Source organism: Dipodomys spectabilis, unplaced genomic scaffold (assembly GCF_019054845.1).
Source record: "Dipodomys spectabilis isolate Male_0828 unplaced genomic scaffold, ASM1905484v1 ptg000365l, whole genome shotgun sequence".
Classification (NCBI taxonomy): Eukaryota; Metazoa; Chordata; class Mammalia; order Rodentia; family Heteromyidae; genus Dipodomys; species Dipodomys spectabilis.
The window spans coordinates 317,011-335,981 of NW_024871042.1; the positions used below are offsets into that span (position 1 = coordinate 317,011).

The window sequence follows — 18,971 nt, forward strand, 5'->3', positions numbered from 1 at the left end:
CCCTCCCCCTCATCCCGACCAATACTTGTTCAAATGACTGTAATTTTTAAAAGTTGACAGAAACAACTTGTAAGGCCCATGCAGGCATCTCTCCCAATTTTTCCTGACACAACAGAATCGGTCAGTCTATTTGTTTTGGCCCTGACTTACAGTGGAACAGTGAAGATTTTACCTCCTCATTTTGGCAAAACTTGGGTAATGTAGAACCTGCAGTTAAGGTTGGGCACAGACTCCCACTTTTACATTTTCTCATGTGCCTGATTCTTGCTTGCTTTTGGCAACTGCTCCTTTATAAACTTTTAGAGGAAGGTGATAATGTGAACCCAGAAATGCTGAAAATAGTTAATGACTCTAATGCCAGTAGTGCTTGTAGAACAAAGTGTCCCAGCTGCTTTTGAAGGGAGCTGGTCTCATTTCTCTTGACTCAGGTCCACATCCAAAAATCTGCGAATCTTACAATATTGAGCATACTATTCTAATTATTTCAAGTTGCAAAGAGTCTGACCACAAAGTAAGAGAAGAAACTTCCTTTAAGAATGAGAAGCCAATCCCTGGTGGCTCATACCTGTGATCCTAACTACTAAGGAGGCTGAGATCTGATGATCTTATCTCCAATTAAACACCAAAAATCTAGAAGTGGAGATGTAGCTCAAGTGGTAAAGTCTTGAGCAAAAAAGCTAAGGAACAGTGCCCAGGAGCTCAGGATGAGTGTGTAAGAAGAAATTATCAGAAAAGAGGCACAAAATAGGACAGGGTAGATTATAGCCAGGCACCGCTGTTATTTTGTTATTGTATTAAGAGACGTAGATAGGACAGTAAGTTGATAGGGGCTTAAACAGGACAGAATTTAACCTTTCTAACCCACAAGTTTTGAAAAAAGACAGCCCATGGCTGAAATGGTGGTTAAGCTCTACAAATCCCTCAGTGATCCAACTCCTTCCAATTTACTACTCCTTACTTTATCCCTGGTACTAAAATACTTTTGTTTTAAAGATCCAAGATGGCTGCTCAAGCTCTAGTTACTGCATTTAGATACACTTTACTAGAGTGCTGACAAAGATTTCTACAAGCTCCAAAACAGAATGAGTAAATTTTTATGAAAAACTTGATACTCAAGTAAATGGTTCTATTAAATATGGAAGATGGAGACAAAAAATACTAAAGAACAGCCACTATTTCATCTATACACAGTTCCCTGAGAACCATGTACACAAACGCTCTCCTGCTCTGATCTCTTCAATGATTTGTACTATGGCCTAATCCCCGATGTACAGAGTTTGTGTGTATATATGTGCACACCAGTAGCAGTGATAACTTAGCAATACCAGTTCTTTCTAAAGATATGATTCTGTTGGTTACTCTACATTTTTCTACCTAGTATAACAAGACATTTAAATGTATTTTTTATGCTTCTCCATTTAGAAACTGTTTATACTTCCTTATTATTCCTAGTTTTACATCTCTTAAAAATATGCTACATTGGTAAGACCGAATTTTTATTTATTTATTTATTTTGTCGGTCGTGGGGCTTGAACTCTGGGCTTGGGTGCTGTCCCTGCACTCTTCAGCTCAAGGTGAGTGCTCTACTGCTTGAGCCACAGTGCTACTTCCGGTTTTCTGGTGGTTTATTGGAGATAAGAGTTTCACGGACTTTCCTGCCTGGGCTGGCTTTGAACCGTGATCCTCAGATCTCAGCCTCTTCAGTAGCTAGGATTACAGGCGTGAGCCACAGGTGCCTGGCTAAGACTGAATTTTTATTATCAGTGTCAACTTTACTAGTAACTATAAACCTAGAAACATGTACTGCCTTTCAGAAGGGACTGTATTTGTAGCTTGTACCAATCTTTTTGGGTTTTATGTTTACTTGTGTATAGCACATCTAATTTTCCTGACCAAGTGGTCAATTAATAGTTCATAAAGTCTAGACCAGATGAGATCCAAGGGTGTTAAGGCCTGGAAGGTATATTTTAATTTTTAAAAAGAATTAACATTTTCTTGAGGGTTGATACCCTTTTAGAGCATTCTAAAAATCTGAAGGACAGGGGAAGGGAAAAAACAAATGGTTTAAATAGGGATACAGGTGGATCCATTGTAACAATGAGATGTACAAGTCGTTATGTGGAAAAACACACTTTACAACTTTGGTGGGGGTGGGAGGGATTGAGGAAAGAGCCAGGGGAGGATGGGAAGGGATGGAAAGGGGAAACAAAGGAGGAGGCTACAATGCTTGATAAGAAATGTACTCATTATCTTGCCCATGTACAGTATTTTGCCCTCTGTACAGTATTTTCACAAAAAAAAAAAATCTGAAAGACAGAATTGTTCTGCTGCTACAAACAGCAAGACCACTGCAGAGCTCATGAACATTTCAAGCACTGTAAGCCATACAAACTTGGAGCTGCTTTTTATGGAGTGGAGTCATCCTCAGTATCACATTTCAGGTATTTTTCCAGAGACTAGTTTACTCCAAGTTCATAAAATGAAACAAAGTAGTTCTATGCCAAATAGCACTTTGTGGTTTTATAAATTTCATAAATTAAATCCATAAACAAAACTACTAAAGATAAAACATGGCAAGAAAAAGTTTTTAGCTTCTGAGCTTTATAGATAGAAAAATAAATTATCTTGGTAGCTTTATAAATCTACATTATTTCTGGAGAAGTTAATGTATTACATGACATATTTTCTACAGAATTAAGAATAGGTGTTGCTCTAATTTTACATAGGTTGTAAAAACCAGTCTTCTTAATCTAAGGATCATGGTTTGAAGCCAGCCAGGGCAGTAAGGTCTGTAAGACTCTTCTCCAATTAACCACCCAAAATTTGGAAGTAAAACTGCTGTGGATCAAGTGCTAGAGCACCAGTCTTGAGTGAAAAAGCTCAAGCCTTGAGTTCAAGCCTCACTGCTAATACAACAACAAAAACCAGTCTAGATAATTTAGAGTAATTTTCTACTAGCAAAAAATTAACTTCTAAATTATATAAATCCTATATACCTTATAATCCTGGAAACTTGTGATTAATCTGTGAAAATGTGTATTAAAGTCAGTGTATCCCTAATTAGGTACAACAGGCTGGTATGGGAACAAACTTTGTAACTTGTTCACAGTCCTGATAGTCCCTCTGCTTTTTCTGCACAATTTAGGAGAATCCATTCTCAGTCCAAAGAAACAATATCAGGTTATTTGACTCTCTGTTTTTTTCTTGCTTGAAATTGTTCTGTTTTGTTTTTTACAGATTTGATCAGGATTGACAAGGCAGGATCAATGGACTTCTTCTGTGGTGCATTTTCAATCTCACTCTCCTTTTTCTTTATTGTCTGAGTAAGTTTTTGTTCTTTTAGTTCTCTTTGGCGAGCTTTCTCCTCCAGGATCTTTTCCATTGCTTTTGTTTTCTTGAAGTTAGGATCTGAGGGATCCACATTGAACAAGTGGGAAGTGTACATTGCTTGAAACCGTGCATCACTAACATTTACCTGAAAATTTAAAAGGAGTAAATAAAGGTGGTGAGGTGTTGGTCATAAGATAGAAAATCAGCAGTTTGTCCTCATGTATTAGAAATGTTTTTTCCACACTAAAAAAGTTAAGTAGTTGTATACAGGCATTTCAGTTAAAGTCAGATTGTGAGTACAATGCATTTTGAGCGAGCCACCCCTTCCATTATTCTCCATTATTCTTCCATTATTATTTTAAGTCCTACCCCTGGAATTCCACATTGTATGATATGCAGTGTGTGCTGCTGTCATCAAATGGCAACCACTTATTTGAAAGGGATCTAGAGTAGTGTGAGCACATGTGTTATGTATGTACTTATGTATGTATGTGTGTGTGTATGTTACAGCCTACAATGACAACGACTACTTTGAACTGGTAGGGGTGATTCCTAAGGGAAGGTTTCCCTTGCTTATAGTACAAAATTAATTCCTGGAATATATAAATAAGCAATGGAAACATACTCCTGCTGCAGTTTTATGTAAAGTTACTGCATTCTTAGTACATTTCAAGAAACTTTAACCTTGGTGCAAAAAATAAGTAGCGACCAAGAGTGACTCAGATAAAGATATTTTGCTTTTTTTCCCATAAAGAAATCAATAAATCAAAAAACTTCAGTATAACTGAAGCAAATGTGAAACTGTATAATGGTGCTGGGGACTGAACCCAGATCTTGCACAGGCTAGGCAAGTGCACCAGCACCAAGCAGCACCTCAACTTTCTTTAGAGGCTAATGACTTATATTCTTGGTTACCTCAAAGTCATCCTCTATTAATTCTTTCTTTTTCATAAGCTGTTTTTTCTTCTTTTTGCTCAGATTCTGGTGCTCCACAATCTTGCTGTAATTGAAGTGTTTCTTACCATCTTCTTCCTCATCCATCACAAGTAAAGCCATTTCAGCCTGCAGAGAGGGAAAAAAGTTGGGATGTATAACTGAGTTTTTCCCCACTGTTACTTTAAAAGTATTATTTATATATGATGAATAGTGAATAGAAAGAGGCATTAAGCTGCAAGTACAAGTAGCTAGCCAGGTTCACTCACAGAAAGTGATGTATTAGAATCAGGGGTATGAGAGAGATGACAGCTTTTACTTAAAAACCAGACTTCAATTCACTTATTGTAGCCAATTAATAGACTACAGGAATAAGAGTTCCCAACTCTGTTCAATATAATTTTTTTTTACCTTGCTCTTTTACAGTAATAACATTCAACCCAGCAAATGACACTAGATTTATTTTGTGATGCAAATTATACTTTCCAGATGTGTATTTTAATAACCAGATTTTCGTTTGCTTTTTGCCATAATGCTTGATAAAATGGTAATATTAAACACTATGTTACTAAGATATTTAGTTATGTATTATTAATCTCATTGCTGATATGGGTTATTCTTGAAATTGAAGACAATAAAAATTCTTGTGCACAATTTCATTTAACTGCATTATCTATTATGTACTGATTATCTATTATGTATGTAACAATGACCATGTTCTTCTACCTTTTGCTTTTCTAATTCAGCTTCTTCCTCAGGAGATGGGCCATCTTTTGAAGATTTCATTGATTTTTTCTTCATACCTAACATAACAAATCAATATTAGAGGGTTAAAAATCATAGGACAACAATCTGTTCACATTATATCTAGGAATAATCTTATGTGTCAAAACTAAAGGAAGAAAAATCATAGTACCAAAAGAAGGCTGGAGTGTGAATAATTAATACAGTACTTTTAGATGGCATGGCTGAATAGTATCAAGAAGAAAAGTCTGAAAGGCATGCTGGCCAATGCCTTTTTTAATTTTAGCACTCAGGAGGCTGAGGGAAGAGGACTACAAGTTCAAGGCCAGTCTGGGCTACACATTGAGACCCTATCTCAAAACCAAACCAATTAAAATAACCAACAAGTCACTATGCTACACACAAACACAACAGAAAACAATGGCTTAATACTTTCATAGTGAATTAAGATGAGATTACTCAAAAACTTATACTAGGCATCTTGTTCCATTCTGGAAAATTACCTCATAGACATGACAGAAAAGAAGATGAAGAAAATACTGGATCTTAGAATTCACCTTTACAAAAATAACTTGATAGTAACCACCTGGAAGTATAAGTTCTCCAAGACCATTTTTATCTCTGTGTGTGTGTGCACCAGTCCTAGGGCTTGAACTCAAGACCTGGACACTGTCCCTAAATTTTTCTGCTCAAAGTTAGGGCTCTACCACTCAAACCACAGATAGCTCCACTTCTGGCTTTTGGGTGCTTACTTGGAGATAAAAGTGTCACAGACTTCCTGCTCAGGCTGGCTTTGAACCACAATCCTCAGATTTCAGCCTCCTGAGTAGCTAGGATTACAGGAGTGAGCCACTGGTGAGGTAGCTCTCCAAGAAAAATTTGATCTTCAGCTAACTTTCTGGCTGTATGATCAGGAAACTACTTATGGTGATGTGGCTTCTGACTGAAGTCTTTAAACACTCATAACTTTGGTTTTCCCTTGAAGCAGTGACTCTTGTCAGTGGTATGAAGTGTGGCATAAAGAGCTCTGAAAGCTATGTGGAGGAGCCACTAGAATGATATCTGTTCCTATTTGGGACATGGGAATCTCAGGCAACAGGGACTACTGGTCTCCTTATATCTGAGCTATCTCACTGAGCAGATTGCTATGAGACCTCACAGTACAGAAAAACAACCAGTGCTGTCTTATTGTACTTCTAGGCATGTATCCCTGTATAAGCCTGCAAGTGCCTTAGTAGACCCTAAAATCCTCTCCTGGGCACTACTTTAATTAAGCAGTTATTTGGACAATCTGACCTTAAGTGATATGTAATATAATACAAAAAATATAGCATTGACTTATGAAATATCCTTTCAAAAAATATTCAGTGTGATTTGGGGTGAATGACTATGCTATTCTAAATTCAAGCTTATCACAAATACAGGGGCAGAGGGAGGGACAAAAAACTACTACAAAGTAGAATATGAAACATTAGCCCACTAACATGCGCTCTGGAAAAGGCAATGGTTTATAAAGGAAAAAAGCATATAGTCTTGTACATTAGAATATACCGGAGATAACATGATTGTGTAAGCCTTGACTGAATCTGAGAGAGAGAGAGTACTGTATGTACATACAATGCTATAAAACTCCCTGAATAACTGTGACTATTCAAATACTTAAGAACACAGATAATACAAATGGCAAATGGTAATAACTGCTGAACATAGGTGTAGTGTCATTTCCCCCAATTTCTGAAAGTTTATGGATTTTCACATTACAAACAAATAGTTGGCTGGGTGCTGGTGACTCAGAAGGCTGAGACCTGAGGATCATGGTTCAAAGCCAGCTGGGGCAGTAAAGGCCATGAGATTCTTGTCTCCAATTAACTACCAGAAAAACCAGAAATGGAGCCGTGGCTCAAAGTGGTAAAGCATCAAAGCTCAGGTAGCACCCAGGCCCCCAGTTCAAGCCCCAGGACCGACAAAACAGTAACAAAAAAAATGGCTGCTACTATTATAAACTACCTGACTTTCCCATTTAAAGATCTTATGTAACCCATTAAGAATATTAACAGTTAAGGACTTAAGGGGTATAGCTCAGTTGTAGAGAGCTTATCTACCATGTCAAAGGCCCTACACCAAAAGAAAATCAACCAAAAAGTCTCAAAAAAAAAAAAAAGGTAACAGAAACAGAGATTAAAAAACTCAATGATTTTTATCATTCTCACAAATGTTAACTGAATGTCTATTATGTTTCATGAAAGAATGGTAAATTTGTAGCAGGCAGGCCTTGAGACTCAGCAGAGACGGGAAAAGGAAAAGTGGTCAGAGTGACAGGGAAGTTAGTGCCTAAAATTCATGCCACCTGCACTCTGATCTCAGCTGACTACATCACTTCTTATTTAAGAAAACAAATGCAATCAAAAGTGAGCTTTAAAAGACTCCCACAATAAGTATTCTCTGTTGTACAGGAAAATGGATTTGAAACCCAGTATAAACCCAGTATAAAGCTGGGCCTTAACTAGAGGTCTAATTAATTTAACTTCTCAGTGACAGAGTGCACTCTAAGGTTTCTGTATTAAATGAACTAAAAAAGGTGAGTGCTTAGAACAGTGCTTGCTACACAATAAGCAGTATTTAAATATGGGTTGTTACTCTGATTATTACTTGCATGCATGATGTAAACCAGTTCTATCACTTGAATTATGGGCCTTACCTCTCTTATTACCTCTCATATACCATTCTAGTAATTATTCCCTTTTTCCCTTGCATCATTTATTTTCCTTCTCTACTATACTTACATCAGCACATAGAAATCATGAATCTCCCAATTAAAAAACAACTAACCAGCCAGGTGCAGTGGTACATGCCTGTAATCTCAGCTACCCAAGAAGGATAAGTAGGATCACAGTCTAAAACTGGGCCTAAAGAAAAAGTTGAACTGTTTTGAAAAATAACTAAAGCCAAAAGCCTAGGGAAGTGGCTGAAGTGGTAAGAGCACCTGCCCAGCAAGGTCACTGCATTCAAATCTCAAACCCCAGTACCACCAAAAGCCAACCAAACAAAACCCACCATCAACAACTACCCCAAATACCCAAATAACCAAACAAAATGTGTCTTGACACATTTTTCCCCACCAGGTTAGTGGGCCACCTCCCTCTTCCTCCTCCCTTACCAGGCCCTGTTGTTGCTTTGCTGGTTCTTTCCTCCCTTCTTGACTTGTAAAGGTTGTACATTCTTAGGGCTCAGTCCTTGGATATTGTTCTATCTAAGGTTTGTTCATCCAGCTTAAGGCTTGAGTCATTTCTATGCTGCTTGTTTTTTTTTATTTCTAGCTATAACTCCTTCTAAATCCAAACTTAAATTCCAACTGCCTCTTGAGATTTCTTTTGCTCACAGAATAAAAATGTATTTCTAGAAATCCATTTAGCATTATTAAATAGATTACCTCAACTAAGGATTACCTATCCAGAAGTAAAACAGATATGGACAATTTGCTGCAAGTGAGTGTTACTGGAACTATAAATGATGCAGGGACTTCTGAACATGTAGGGACTTGTGAAGCACGCAGGCTGTTAGATGAGATGAGATGAGATGCCCTTGCTCCTAACAAGAGACAGTATGCAGCAGCTAAGGGCACTTAACTCTGGAGCAGTTGGCTTGGTTTAAATGCTGAGCCTACTATATTTTAGTTGTAGCAGTTTGAGCTGGTGCCCTTATCTGTAAAATGGGGATTTAAATGATGACAGCTACCTTTTAGGATCATGATGGGTTAATGGATTAGCAAATAAGGAGAGCAGTTAATGCACAGTAATAAGGTAACTTCCCTTATGTGCCATATAGCAGTGCTATTATGTAAGTTAATTGTAATTAATTATATCAATTCATCTTTAATGCTATGTGATGGATTTATTATTTACTGTAACTCTAATTTTTGCAGATGAAGAAATTAAAGCACAGATTGGTACATGTGTCCCACTTTAGTGAGGGAATCATGGTTCACACCCAACCATTATGGCTCAGGCTCGCTAATGACACTCCTAAAAACACACACCCCTTCCACCATAATCAAATGTCATTCTCCCGGTAATGGCCTTTTCAGCTTAGAACACACTTGATTGTAAAGTAACAAAATTAAAGACGCAAAAACATGCAATCATGGTTCAAACACTGCAGGTAAGGGCGTATAATAAGGAAAGCAGGAACCAAAGTCAATAGAAGCTTTTGAGACTGCTTCACATGTTCCTGTTGTGATCATGCAGACTGGTGAGAGAATATGCACGGTGGATTGAACACTGAGTGCTCAGTGCTACCATGGCATTTAAAGAATATTTATGGAAGGCATCCCTTCTCTGCAAAGTGAAAATCTTTAGTCTTATCTAAAATGTTTTTAGGGAATGATGCGTCTTTCTTGAAACTGTAAGTTTCTGTCGAGGTTATGTGTTTTTATAGGTAGGTAACAAGGTTCCAAGTTTTAGAGCTATGACTCAACTCTATCCCCTCCGCTACTGTGCTCTCAAGCAGACCCTGCAGGAAGTGGACAAAGGCCATATGCAAAGGATCACTGTGTAGCAAGGGAAACACCAGGCTGCATATGATTAATGCACAAAGGAGATAAAGATTCTCACATACAGCTGTGGAACATAATTTCAAAGAGCCCACAATGAACTGCTCCAGATTTTATAACAACCTGGTGAAAAGTCATAAAAATAACATGAAAGGCTGACTGCAGCAGGGAGAAAAAAGAAATTGTCAAGACTAAAAGGGACACCCAATTTTAGCATGATGAAAATTTCTTTTCTCACAAAAATTTATTATCTGCTATGCTGAACTATTTAGTCAAAAGATTAATAATGTATAGAGATCCTTTCTGAACTGTTAACAAGATAATATTAAAGGGGTACATCTACTTTTTAAAAAAGTGTATCATCCCTCTGGAAAGTTTTCAGACTTAAATTACATGTACAGTACCAGGGAAATGGAGTTCCTGTTCTAAAATATTAAAGTATAAGTAAGAACAGTAAGAAACAGTATCCCCTAAACTGGACATGGTAGCATATGCCTGTAATCCCAGAATTTAGCAGGCTGAGACAAGAGGATCTTGAGTTTCAGATCAGTCTGAGCCACAAAAATACAAAAGTATTTGTATCTGTAAATCCTACTATTCAGGAGGCTGAATTCAAAGGCAGCTTGGGCAAAAAATCCAAGATTCTTATCTCCAATGAACAATCTGGACGTGGAGATGTGGCTTTAGTAATTAAATATTAGTCTTGACCAAAAAAACTCGGGGACAGTGCCCAGGCCCAGAGTTCAAACCTCACTATTGGCACACATACACAAAAATCTTACATCCTTCTGGAAATGCTATTAAAAAGTATACATAGATGGATTTTAATAGCTCAAAGGTCAAATACCAACCAAGACTTCATGTCAGATGTTTTATAGTTAACAGCATGCCCAGAAGTGTTCCTGTCTGCCATCTTTATGATGCTAGCTGAACAAGCTCAAAAGTGTTCTATTCTGGCTTTTAACTTTTTGAACATATGCTCCATGACTGTACTAAGAATGTACACAAATATGTCTGTCATCTGTCCTTGAACTATGACCTCAAACTGAACATGCTCAGGAATGGCCCAGTTCTAAAGGGCTTTATATTATCTCTCCAAATAAAATCCCTGTTTCTTTGTTAAAGAAAGGCACTGATTTAGAAATAACTCTCATGTTCTGTCTACTTGCTACAGGTAATAAATCTTCTACTATGCTACTTTTTGGCTGGGCTTACTTTTAGCTTTGTATTTGCACAATGCAAGCCCACTACTAGGGTGCATATGTTATAAATGTACATAGTCCACCTATTTTACAATGTCTTTGTCTTGTTTAATGGCAGAACTTGAACTACACATTTTTCCAAATGCTAAAAAGTCAAATTTGTTATCTTAAATATTTTTGGAAGCCAGTCACAATCCTACATAATGACAATATTGTAATGTTCTACAATTATTTATTTTGACAAATAATGAAGGCAATACTGTGCTGATACAACTTACATCACTGGAGCTATCTGGTTAAAGAAAAACCCTCACAACTTGAACTAAAATCCAACTAATAAAGCCTTACCACCCCCCCCCCACCCGACCTACCACCATATACTTCTAAATAAATGTTCCCTAGAGCTATAGCATGCTTAGATCTTAATTGTCCTGTTGGAACATGAGTATAAAATATTAAATCAATGTTTATGCTTTATATCACAACAGAAAATAGCTGGCGCAATGGTATATATCTGTAATCCCAGCTTTTTTTTATTTAGGTCTGGTCGTGGGGCCTGAGCTCTGGGCCCGGGCACTGTCCCTCAGCTCTTCAGCTCAAGGCTAGCACTCTACCACTTGAGCCACAGCGCCACTTCCGGCTTTTTTTCTTTTTGCTTATCTGGTGCTGGGGAATCGAACCCAGCGCCTCATGCGTGCAAGGCAAGCGCTCTACCACTGAGCCACCTTCCCAGCCCTTTAATCTCACCTTTATGGGAGGCATAGGTAAGGAGCACTGAAGTCCAGTCTAGCCCAAGCCAAAAAATGTGAGACCTTATCTAAAATATAATTAAAGCAAAATGGGCTATGTTTCAGTTGGCAGAACATTTGCCTAGCAAATATGAGGGCCCCAAATTTCAGTACCACCAAAAAACGACCCACAAAAAAGTAAATTAAAACAAACAAATAAATCAGGGTGCCAGTGGCTCACATCTGTAATCTTAGCTACTCGGGGGGCTGAAGTCTGAGGATTATGGTTTGAATCCAGTTGGGTTAGGGAAGTCTGTTAGGCCCTTATCTCCAATTAACCACTAAAAAGCTAGTTGGGTTAGGGAAGTCTGTTAGGCCCTTATCTCCAATTAACCACTAAAAAGCTAGAAATGACGCTGTGGCTCAAGTGGAAAAGCATCAGCCTGAAGTGAAAAAGCTAAGAGACAGTGCCCAGAACCTGAGTTCTAGCTCCACTATTGATTTCCTTATTTCTCATTTAAACTCACACTAAATTATTGAAACTACATGTAAGATTACCTTACTCAATGATCTCTGTAGCTCACCAAGTTTCTGGGGGATATTTTTGTATCTGCCTACTAGTACCTGACATAACTCATAATTCAACTACATCTCTCTTTTATGTACTGCTTTTTTTTGGGGGGGGGGGAAGGGGTTTCAGTTCCAATATCTTCCATCACCTTAAGGAAGCGTTCTTTGCTTACCAAATCATAATCTTCCCCTTCCCTTTGTCCTCCTAGTTATCCTCTATCTTACCTATTCTTTTTTTAAAAAAACATTTACCATACTTTTGCAATCTTCTTTATCTGTGAACACATCTTTCTTAAAACCACACTTCTAGAGGGATGCAATTTTGTTTGCATTATTACCTCATCTCTCCAATTGATCAGAGTACCTAGCAAGTGATAAGACAATCAAAACCCTTACTGATAAACAAACATGGCAAGACACTATGTTTTTAGTAGTAAATTTTATGTATAAAATTCTCAGTACAGAGACTAGGAGCAATGGTTTATGCCTATAATCCTAGCCATTTGGAAGGTAACAATCAGAAGGATCAGTTTGAAGTTAACTCATGCAGAAAGTTAGCAAGACTCCATTTCAGTGAAACTCAGGAGTACACTTGTCATTCTAGCACACAGGAGGCCATAGACAGAAGAATTGTAGTCTGAGTCTGGCAAGGGCAAAAATGTGACACCTTATGTTTAAAAAACAATCACACACACAAAAAAATCTAAAGTAAAAGAGTGCTGGGGGAATGGCTCAAGTGTTAGAATGCCTGTCTAGCAAGCTCAATATCTTGAGTTCCATCCCCAATATTGGGGGGGAAAAGTGCCTTTCTGTTCTTTAAAATAAATGAACAAAACTCTTATTACTTAAGATCAGATAGAAAAAATTCTTCCTCAGAAATAGTCTAGAATCAAAAGTGTACCAAAAGCAAGCAAATTGTACTTATACCCCTCACTTGGAACTTGGGATACTAACTTTAGAGAATGCTAATACACAATTTAAATATGCTGATTCCAAGAAACTGGCTGCTCTATGCCATGGAACCATTTAACTTGCTCTTTGAATCCTATTCTGAGTTCTGTAATCTGACCATTCACATGCCAAATGAGGCACATTGGACAGAGAACAAGGAAACTATAATTTCTCCATTATGAACTTTGGTTTAGCCAGAGGATAAGGCTAAAATCCATCATCTTCTAGAAATGACTACACAGGTATGATAAAAAGCAGAATATGCTAAGTTTCCATTTCTCTTTCCAATTCCCAAGAATCTCACATCCTATAATAGACTTTATTCATTTCATCAATAAAATGTCAGTGCTAAATGGCTGTAACAACCAGGAAATAATTTTAAGCAATTTTGACTTTCCTGTTGAGAACTATTCTGGCCCACTAGTCTGGAGGGACAAGAAGCCGGGAAACTTCATAAAATCCCTCTCTTTACAATGCTAGCTTGGAGTCACTCCAAGAGCAAGTCTTTGGGGTTCATGGGTATGGTATAAATATCAGGGGAAAGGAAAAATGCTTACAGTGGTCTCTGTACTGATTTTTTCCAACTATGGCCAAAACCTTCCCAAACACATTTACATAGACCAAAAAGGTAAGAATAAAAGCATTCCAGAAAGAATAAGTGGTACATACACAATGGAAACAAGGCTGTTTCCTGAATCCAGGAAATGAGAAACCAAATAGTTTAGGGACTCAGAAAAGGGAGAGTAAGAGAAAAACTAGCTGTTAGTTAAAACTAAGCAGGATAAATGTAAAAAAAGGACAAGATGAACATAGGTGCTTTTGAATATTTGAGCAGAATTTCATCTATAAATTCAAAAATATGCATGTGACACAAATTCACCTCATTTTGACTTCTCCATAATCTCTTCAGAGAGAAAGAAAGAGACAGAAAGGGGGGGGGGGGAGAGAAAGAGAAAGAGAGGGAGAAATCTGAGTATTACAGAGAAATATCAAAGCATAGGACAAAAGGTAACCAGTCTCTCCATTTCCTCTCATCCTTTTCTGGACATCATCTGAATAGCTTCCCAGTAAACTGTTAAATTGACCATGTTACCAAAAGTCTATGATAAATTTATTCTTTGTTATATACAGAGGCATGCTGGTCCTTCCCAAATATGATCAATGGATGGGCCAGACATGCTCATAAACCACTAATGGAGTTACCCAAATTTTAGTAAATTTGTGAGTGAGTGAGTGAGTGTGTGTGTGCATACTAGGGCTTGAACTCAGGGCCTCACGCTCTAACTTGTCTTTTTTTCTTTAAGGCTGGTACTCTACCACTTGAGCCACACCTCTACTTCCGGCAACTTGGTGGTTAACTGGAGATTGCCACCCACAATCCTTAGATCTCAGCCACCTGAGTAGCTAGCAAAGTTTAGTAATTTCTTTTTCGCCAGTTCTGGGGCTTGAACTCAGGGCCTAGGCACTGTCCCTGAGCTTCTTTTGCTTGAGGATAGCACTCTATCACTTGAGCCATAGCTACCACATCCGGCTTTCCCATTTATGTGGTACTGAAGAATGAAACCCTGGGTTTCATGCATGCTAGACAAGCACTCTACCAATAAGCAATATGCCTAGCTTCAAGTTTAGTAATTTTTAAAGAGTAACTACTTTTTGTTTTGTTTTTCTGTTTTTGTTTTTTCTACCCATGTCATCTTTTCCTTTAGATTCCAATTGAAAATTCAAATGCAACCTTACTTACCTATTTTTTTAACTTCTTCAGCAAAGTATGGGTCATTCAAATCAACATCCGAAGGAAGTTCATCATCACTGGCTTCTTCAGCAAGAGCCTTAAAGTTGAATATAAAAACAGTTTTATTTTTATAAGGACTTTAATGTGTGTATGTGTGTGTCATTTTCTTCATGCACATCTTTTGGGAGTAACAGTGAGACCCTGTCTCAAATATTAAAATCATAAAACAAAACAGGACCTAGGAATGGTAGGACATACCAGTAATCCCAGCTATCTGGAAGGCAGAGACAAGGAGGGCATGGTTCAAGGTTAGCTTGAGCACAAAGTAAGATCCCTTCTCAACAACCAACCAGGTGTATACCTATAATCCTAGCTGTGCAGGTGGTACAAACAGGAGGACTACTGAGGCCAGCCCAGGTACAAAGTGACAGATCATAGCTGAAAAGTAACCAAACCAAAGACAATTGGGGATGTGGATCAAATGATACAGCACTTGCTCAGCTGGCACAAGGTACTGAGTTCAAGCTCTGGTATAGCAGAACACAAAGAACAATTAAAGAAAAACACCTATAAAACAAAAAAGACTCCATTGCATCATACTTTGATGTATCCAACGTTGTGGCCTTTTACAGCACTAAAGGCAACAGTTGCAGTGAAAGTGCTGTAAATTCACATAGTATAGACAGAAACAATACAGTACAGTAGAACACACACTAGGCTGAGTGACCATGGACTCTGGTTTCATCTTAGGCATTTATAAGCAATGAAATAACCCCAGACAAATCATTTGATTTCCTACAACTATAAAATAACAGTGTGGCACTAGACAGAATCATTTAAGATTCCCAAGTTGTAAAACTGTTTATGAATGGTAACATTCATAAAGCAATGACATGTCAGTGACAAGATAAGGTTTTTAGTGACAAAACTCTACACTGCCTCTGCTGTTACAACTCTGGAAAAGGTATTATTATTTGAATGATGGCAGTCAACTCATACTATCCATAGGAACTCGATATTAGTGCAGAGAAAGCATTCTTCATCAATAGATTGATGACAACAGCAACTAACAGCCATACAATAGTGAACAGTGAAAAACACAGGTATATAGTATAATCTCAAGTCAAAAACTTCTACACAGGCAGATGAAGATGCTGTATACCTGTAATCCCAGGGTTCAAAGTCTGAAGTAGGAAGATTATGAGTTTGAGACTTGTTTGGGCTTGAAAGTGAAGCGTTATTTCTTGTCTCCTTTTTTTTTTTTGACGGGGGTGGGGGATGGGGGGGTGGTACAAGACTTGTACTTGAACTCAGTACTTGATGCTTTCCATCACTGGCTAGCACTCTACCAACTCAGCCATGCCTACAATCCCTTGAAACCTTATCTTAAAGACGAAAACAAAAGCTTTTTTTTTTTTACAAATATATTAAGTACAAAAGTTTTTATGCAATTCTCTTTTTTCAAAAACACACAGAATGGAGCCAGGCTCTAGTGGCTCACGCCTGTAATCCTAGCTACTCAGAAGGCTGAGATGAGGATCATGATTTAAAGCCAGCGTGGGCAGGAAAGTCTGTGAAATTCTTATCTCCAATAAACCACTAGAAAAACCAGAAGTGGCATTGTGGCTCAAGTGGTAGAGCGCTTGCCTTGAGCTGAAGAACTGAGGGACAGCACTCAGGCCCAGAGTTCAAGCCCCATGACTGACAAAACAAAACAACACAGAATGGAATCATTCTATTTACAGCTATACACTGACTACCAGTGTCCTTCATTCAGGTGGCACATACAACATTATAACACATGGGGAAAGTGGCTCTCAGCTCTTACTAAGATTACATACCACTCTATGGTCCTGAAGAAAAAATTTAACTTACTTTTTTCTTATGGGATGACAATAAGGTCTATTCTATTAGTGGCTATATTCTGAGATAATAGATAAAGAGAACCTCGTACATATTTGGTATGCAATAAATATCTGGTCATAACTATCATTTGTACCTTCTGTTTCTTTTTCAGTTTTTTTTTCTCTTTCTTCTTCTCTAAAAATTGCTCCCAAGGTGTCAGTTTATCCTTTCCTTCCAATTTGTTTTTGACCATCTCTTCTGCACTTTCTTTGAGACCTATAGAAAAAAAACACAACCAGTTTAGCTGAAAATGCTATATCTTCTAGCAAAAGTTTATAATTTCTTTTTTTTTGTGCTAGTCATGGGGCTTGAACTTAGGGCCAGGATGCTGTTCCTGAGTGTTTTTGCTCAAGGCTAGAACTCTACCACCTGAGCCACAGCTATAGTTGGGCTTTTTAGTGGTTAGTTGGAGGTAAGAGTCTCATGGATTTTCCTGTATAGGCTGGTTTTGAACCTTGATCCTCAGATCTTAGCCACCTAAAGAGCTAGGATTATAAGTGTTGAACCACCAGTGCCTGGCCAAATGTAATCCTTACAAGATAATAAGTTAATATGAATGATTGTAGTACCCCAAGATCACACAAGGACAGTGAATTCCTATAAAACCTATTTCCTACTAACAACCACTAATAAACTTCAACAGATGAAATTTAAAGCAATCAACAAATGAATCCAGCAACTAGATACAGGATGAAGCCACTAAAGAAAACCTCTTTGTTAACCAGGGGTGATGACACATGTGTAAACCACCAGCACTTAGTGAGGCAGGATCATGAATTCAAGGCCAGCTTGATCCTCATAGTGAAATGGTATCTTAACAGAAAATTCTTTTTTCAGGTTCAAATGTAATTTTTCTAAACTTAATTATTTTGAGTGTCTAAGAAAAATTCTGGAGCAATTAGCAGTCAGGATATGAGTGCTAATTAAAATTACTGCTGTTGCTTCTGCTACCCAAGTGAAAGCCTGAGTTCTCAAGAAACTATAAGTGGTGAACAACAATTAATTGACATGACAATCCCCACTGAAATACCCATAAGAAAGAATTCTCATTGCTTTGTAAGAACACAAGGTAAAGATCAAGAGGACAAGCAGCTTTACATTCTACTCTGTCTAGCTTAGTTCTTTCAAGACTCTTATAAGCTCTTTATATCTAGAGATCTGCTGTTACTGATTCGTGTTCCTAGGTGACTTACCTATTTCTGCATTTTGTAGGCCAATTAACATTGTGGTTATATCTAGCAATAGTATAGAGGATAATCAGGAGTTCAAATTCCAGCTGTGTGCCTTCCAAGTTGTGTGTTCTTAGGCAAGTTATTAACTGTTCTCAGACTCTGTGTACTAATCATTAAAATGAGAATTATAAAATCCTTGGGATTGTTTTCACTTTCATAATATTTAGAATGTGAGGTGACCTCTATTAACATGCTCTTAAGAAGACATTTCAAATGATTCCATTTGTTATTTTTTAAAATACTTTTTATCATCTACATATTAGAAGTCCTCATCATGTTCTCCAAAAATTCTACCAAAATATGTCCACATAGTCATCATCGAAGGGAATAGCATAGTATTTACATTTCCCTTTACTTTGGCACAAGTACTGGTCAGCCTTAGGACTCCCCCTTTTACGTTCTCTAGTACGGGACTAAGTTTCCTTAATATATAAAAATTGAACCTGGTATAGATCAGAAGTATGTTACCTGCACCCCTCCCCTCCCCCACCCGCCATGTGCTTTACTTCTGCCTTAAAATATCGGGTAGAACTCCATGCATATGAAACAACTAACAGGAGTGCTTTGGGACCCCATGGGTCCCAAAGAGAAGTTTGAAACAGCTGGAATAGATGACCTCTAAGGTCTAAGGTCCCTTCCCTGGCTTTAAGCCAATACTTAATCTCAGATTTCTGGGGCTTAGGAAAGTATTAAATTATATACACAATCAAGGTTATGTAGATTTGTTTCTATTACATACTGCTGGTAGGATCTCTGATTTACTGGATGTAAGTGAGAAACACAGCTTTTAATTAAAAATATTTCTAATGAGGAACAACATAATTCACTTTACAAAATACTAATCAGAAGAAATGTTTACAATATAAAGTCATGTCCAGATCTCTGAATGATTCTATAAACAAACAGCACCTAGGATGCTGGCAAAATTGGTTAATACCTGTAGAAAACTAAAGCTAGGGCTGGGAAGGTAGCTCAGTGGTAGAGCACTTGCCTTGCATGCCTGAGGCCCTGGGTTCAATTCCTCAGCACCACATAAGCAAAAAGAAAAAAGCCGGAAGTGGCGCTGTGGCTCAAGTGATAGAGCGCTAGCTTTGA

At 37.8% G+C, this 18,971-nt stretch overlaps 1 protein-coding gene across 4 annotated transcripts in view; it reads right to left on the reverse strand.

Moving 5' to 3' along the window:
• Positions 1-3,019: 3,019 nt before the first annotated feature.
• The window catches only part of Esf1 (ESF1 nucleolar pre-rRNA processing protein homolog), a 55,959-nt gene continuing 40,007 nt past the window's right edge, over positions 3,020-18,971 (reverse strand). For all 4 annotated transcript variants that reach the window (XM_042666412.1, XM_042666409.1, XM_042666410.1 and 1 more), the window contains exons 10-14: positions 16,739-16,860; positions 14,749-14,836; positions 4,990-5,066; positions 4,246-4,392; positions 3,020-3,475 (exon numbers count right to left, since the gene is read on the reverse strand). In XM_042666412.1, the coding sequence (XP_042522346.1) occupies positions 3,182-3,475; positions 4,246-4,392; positions 4,990-5,066; positions 14,749-14,836; positions 16,739-16,860 (728 nt within the window). In that variant the 3' untranslated portion in view covers positions 3,020-3,181. The remainder of the gene's footprint in view (positions 3,476-4,245; positions 4,393-4,989; positions 5,067-14,748; positions 14,837-16,738; positions 16,861-18,971) is intronic.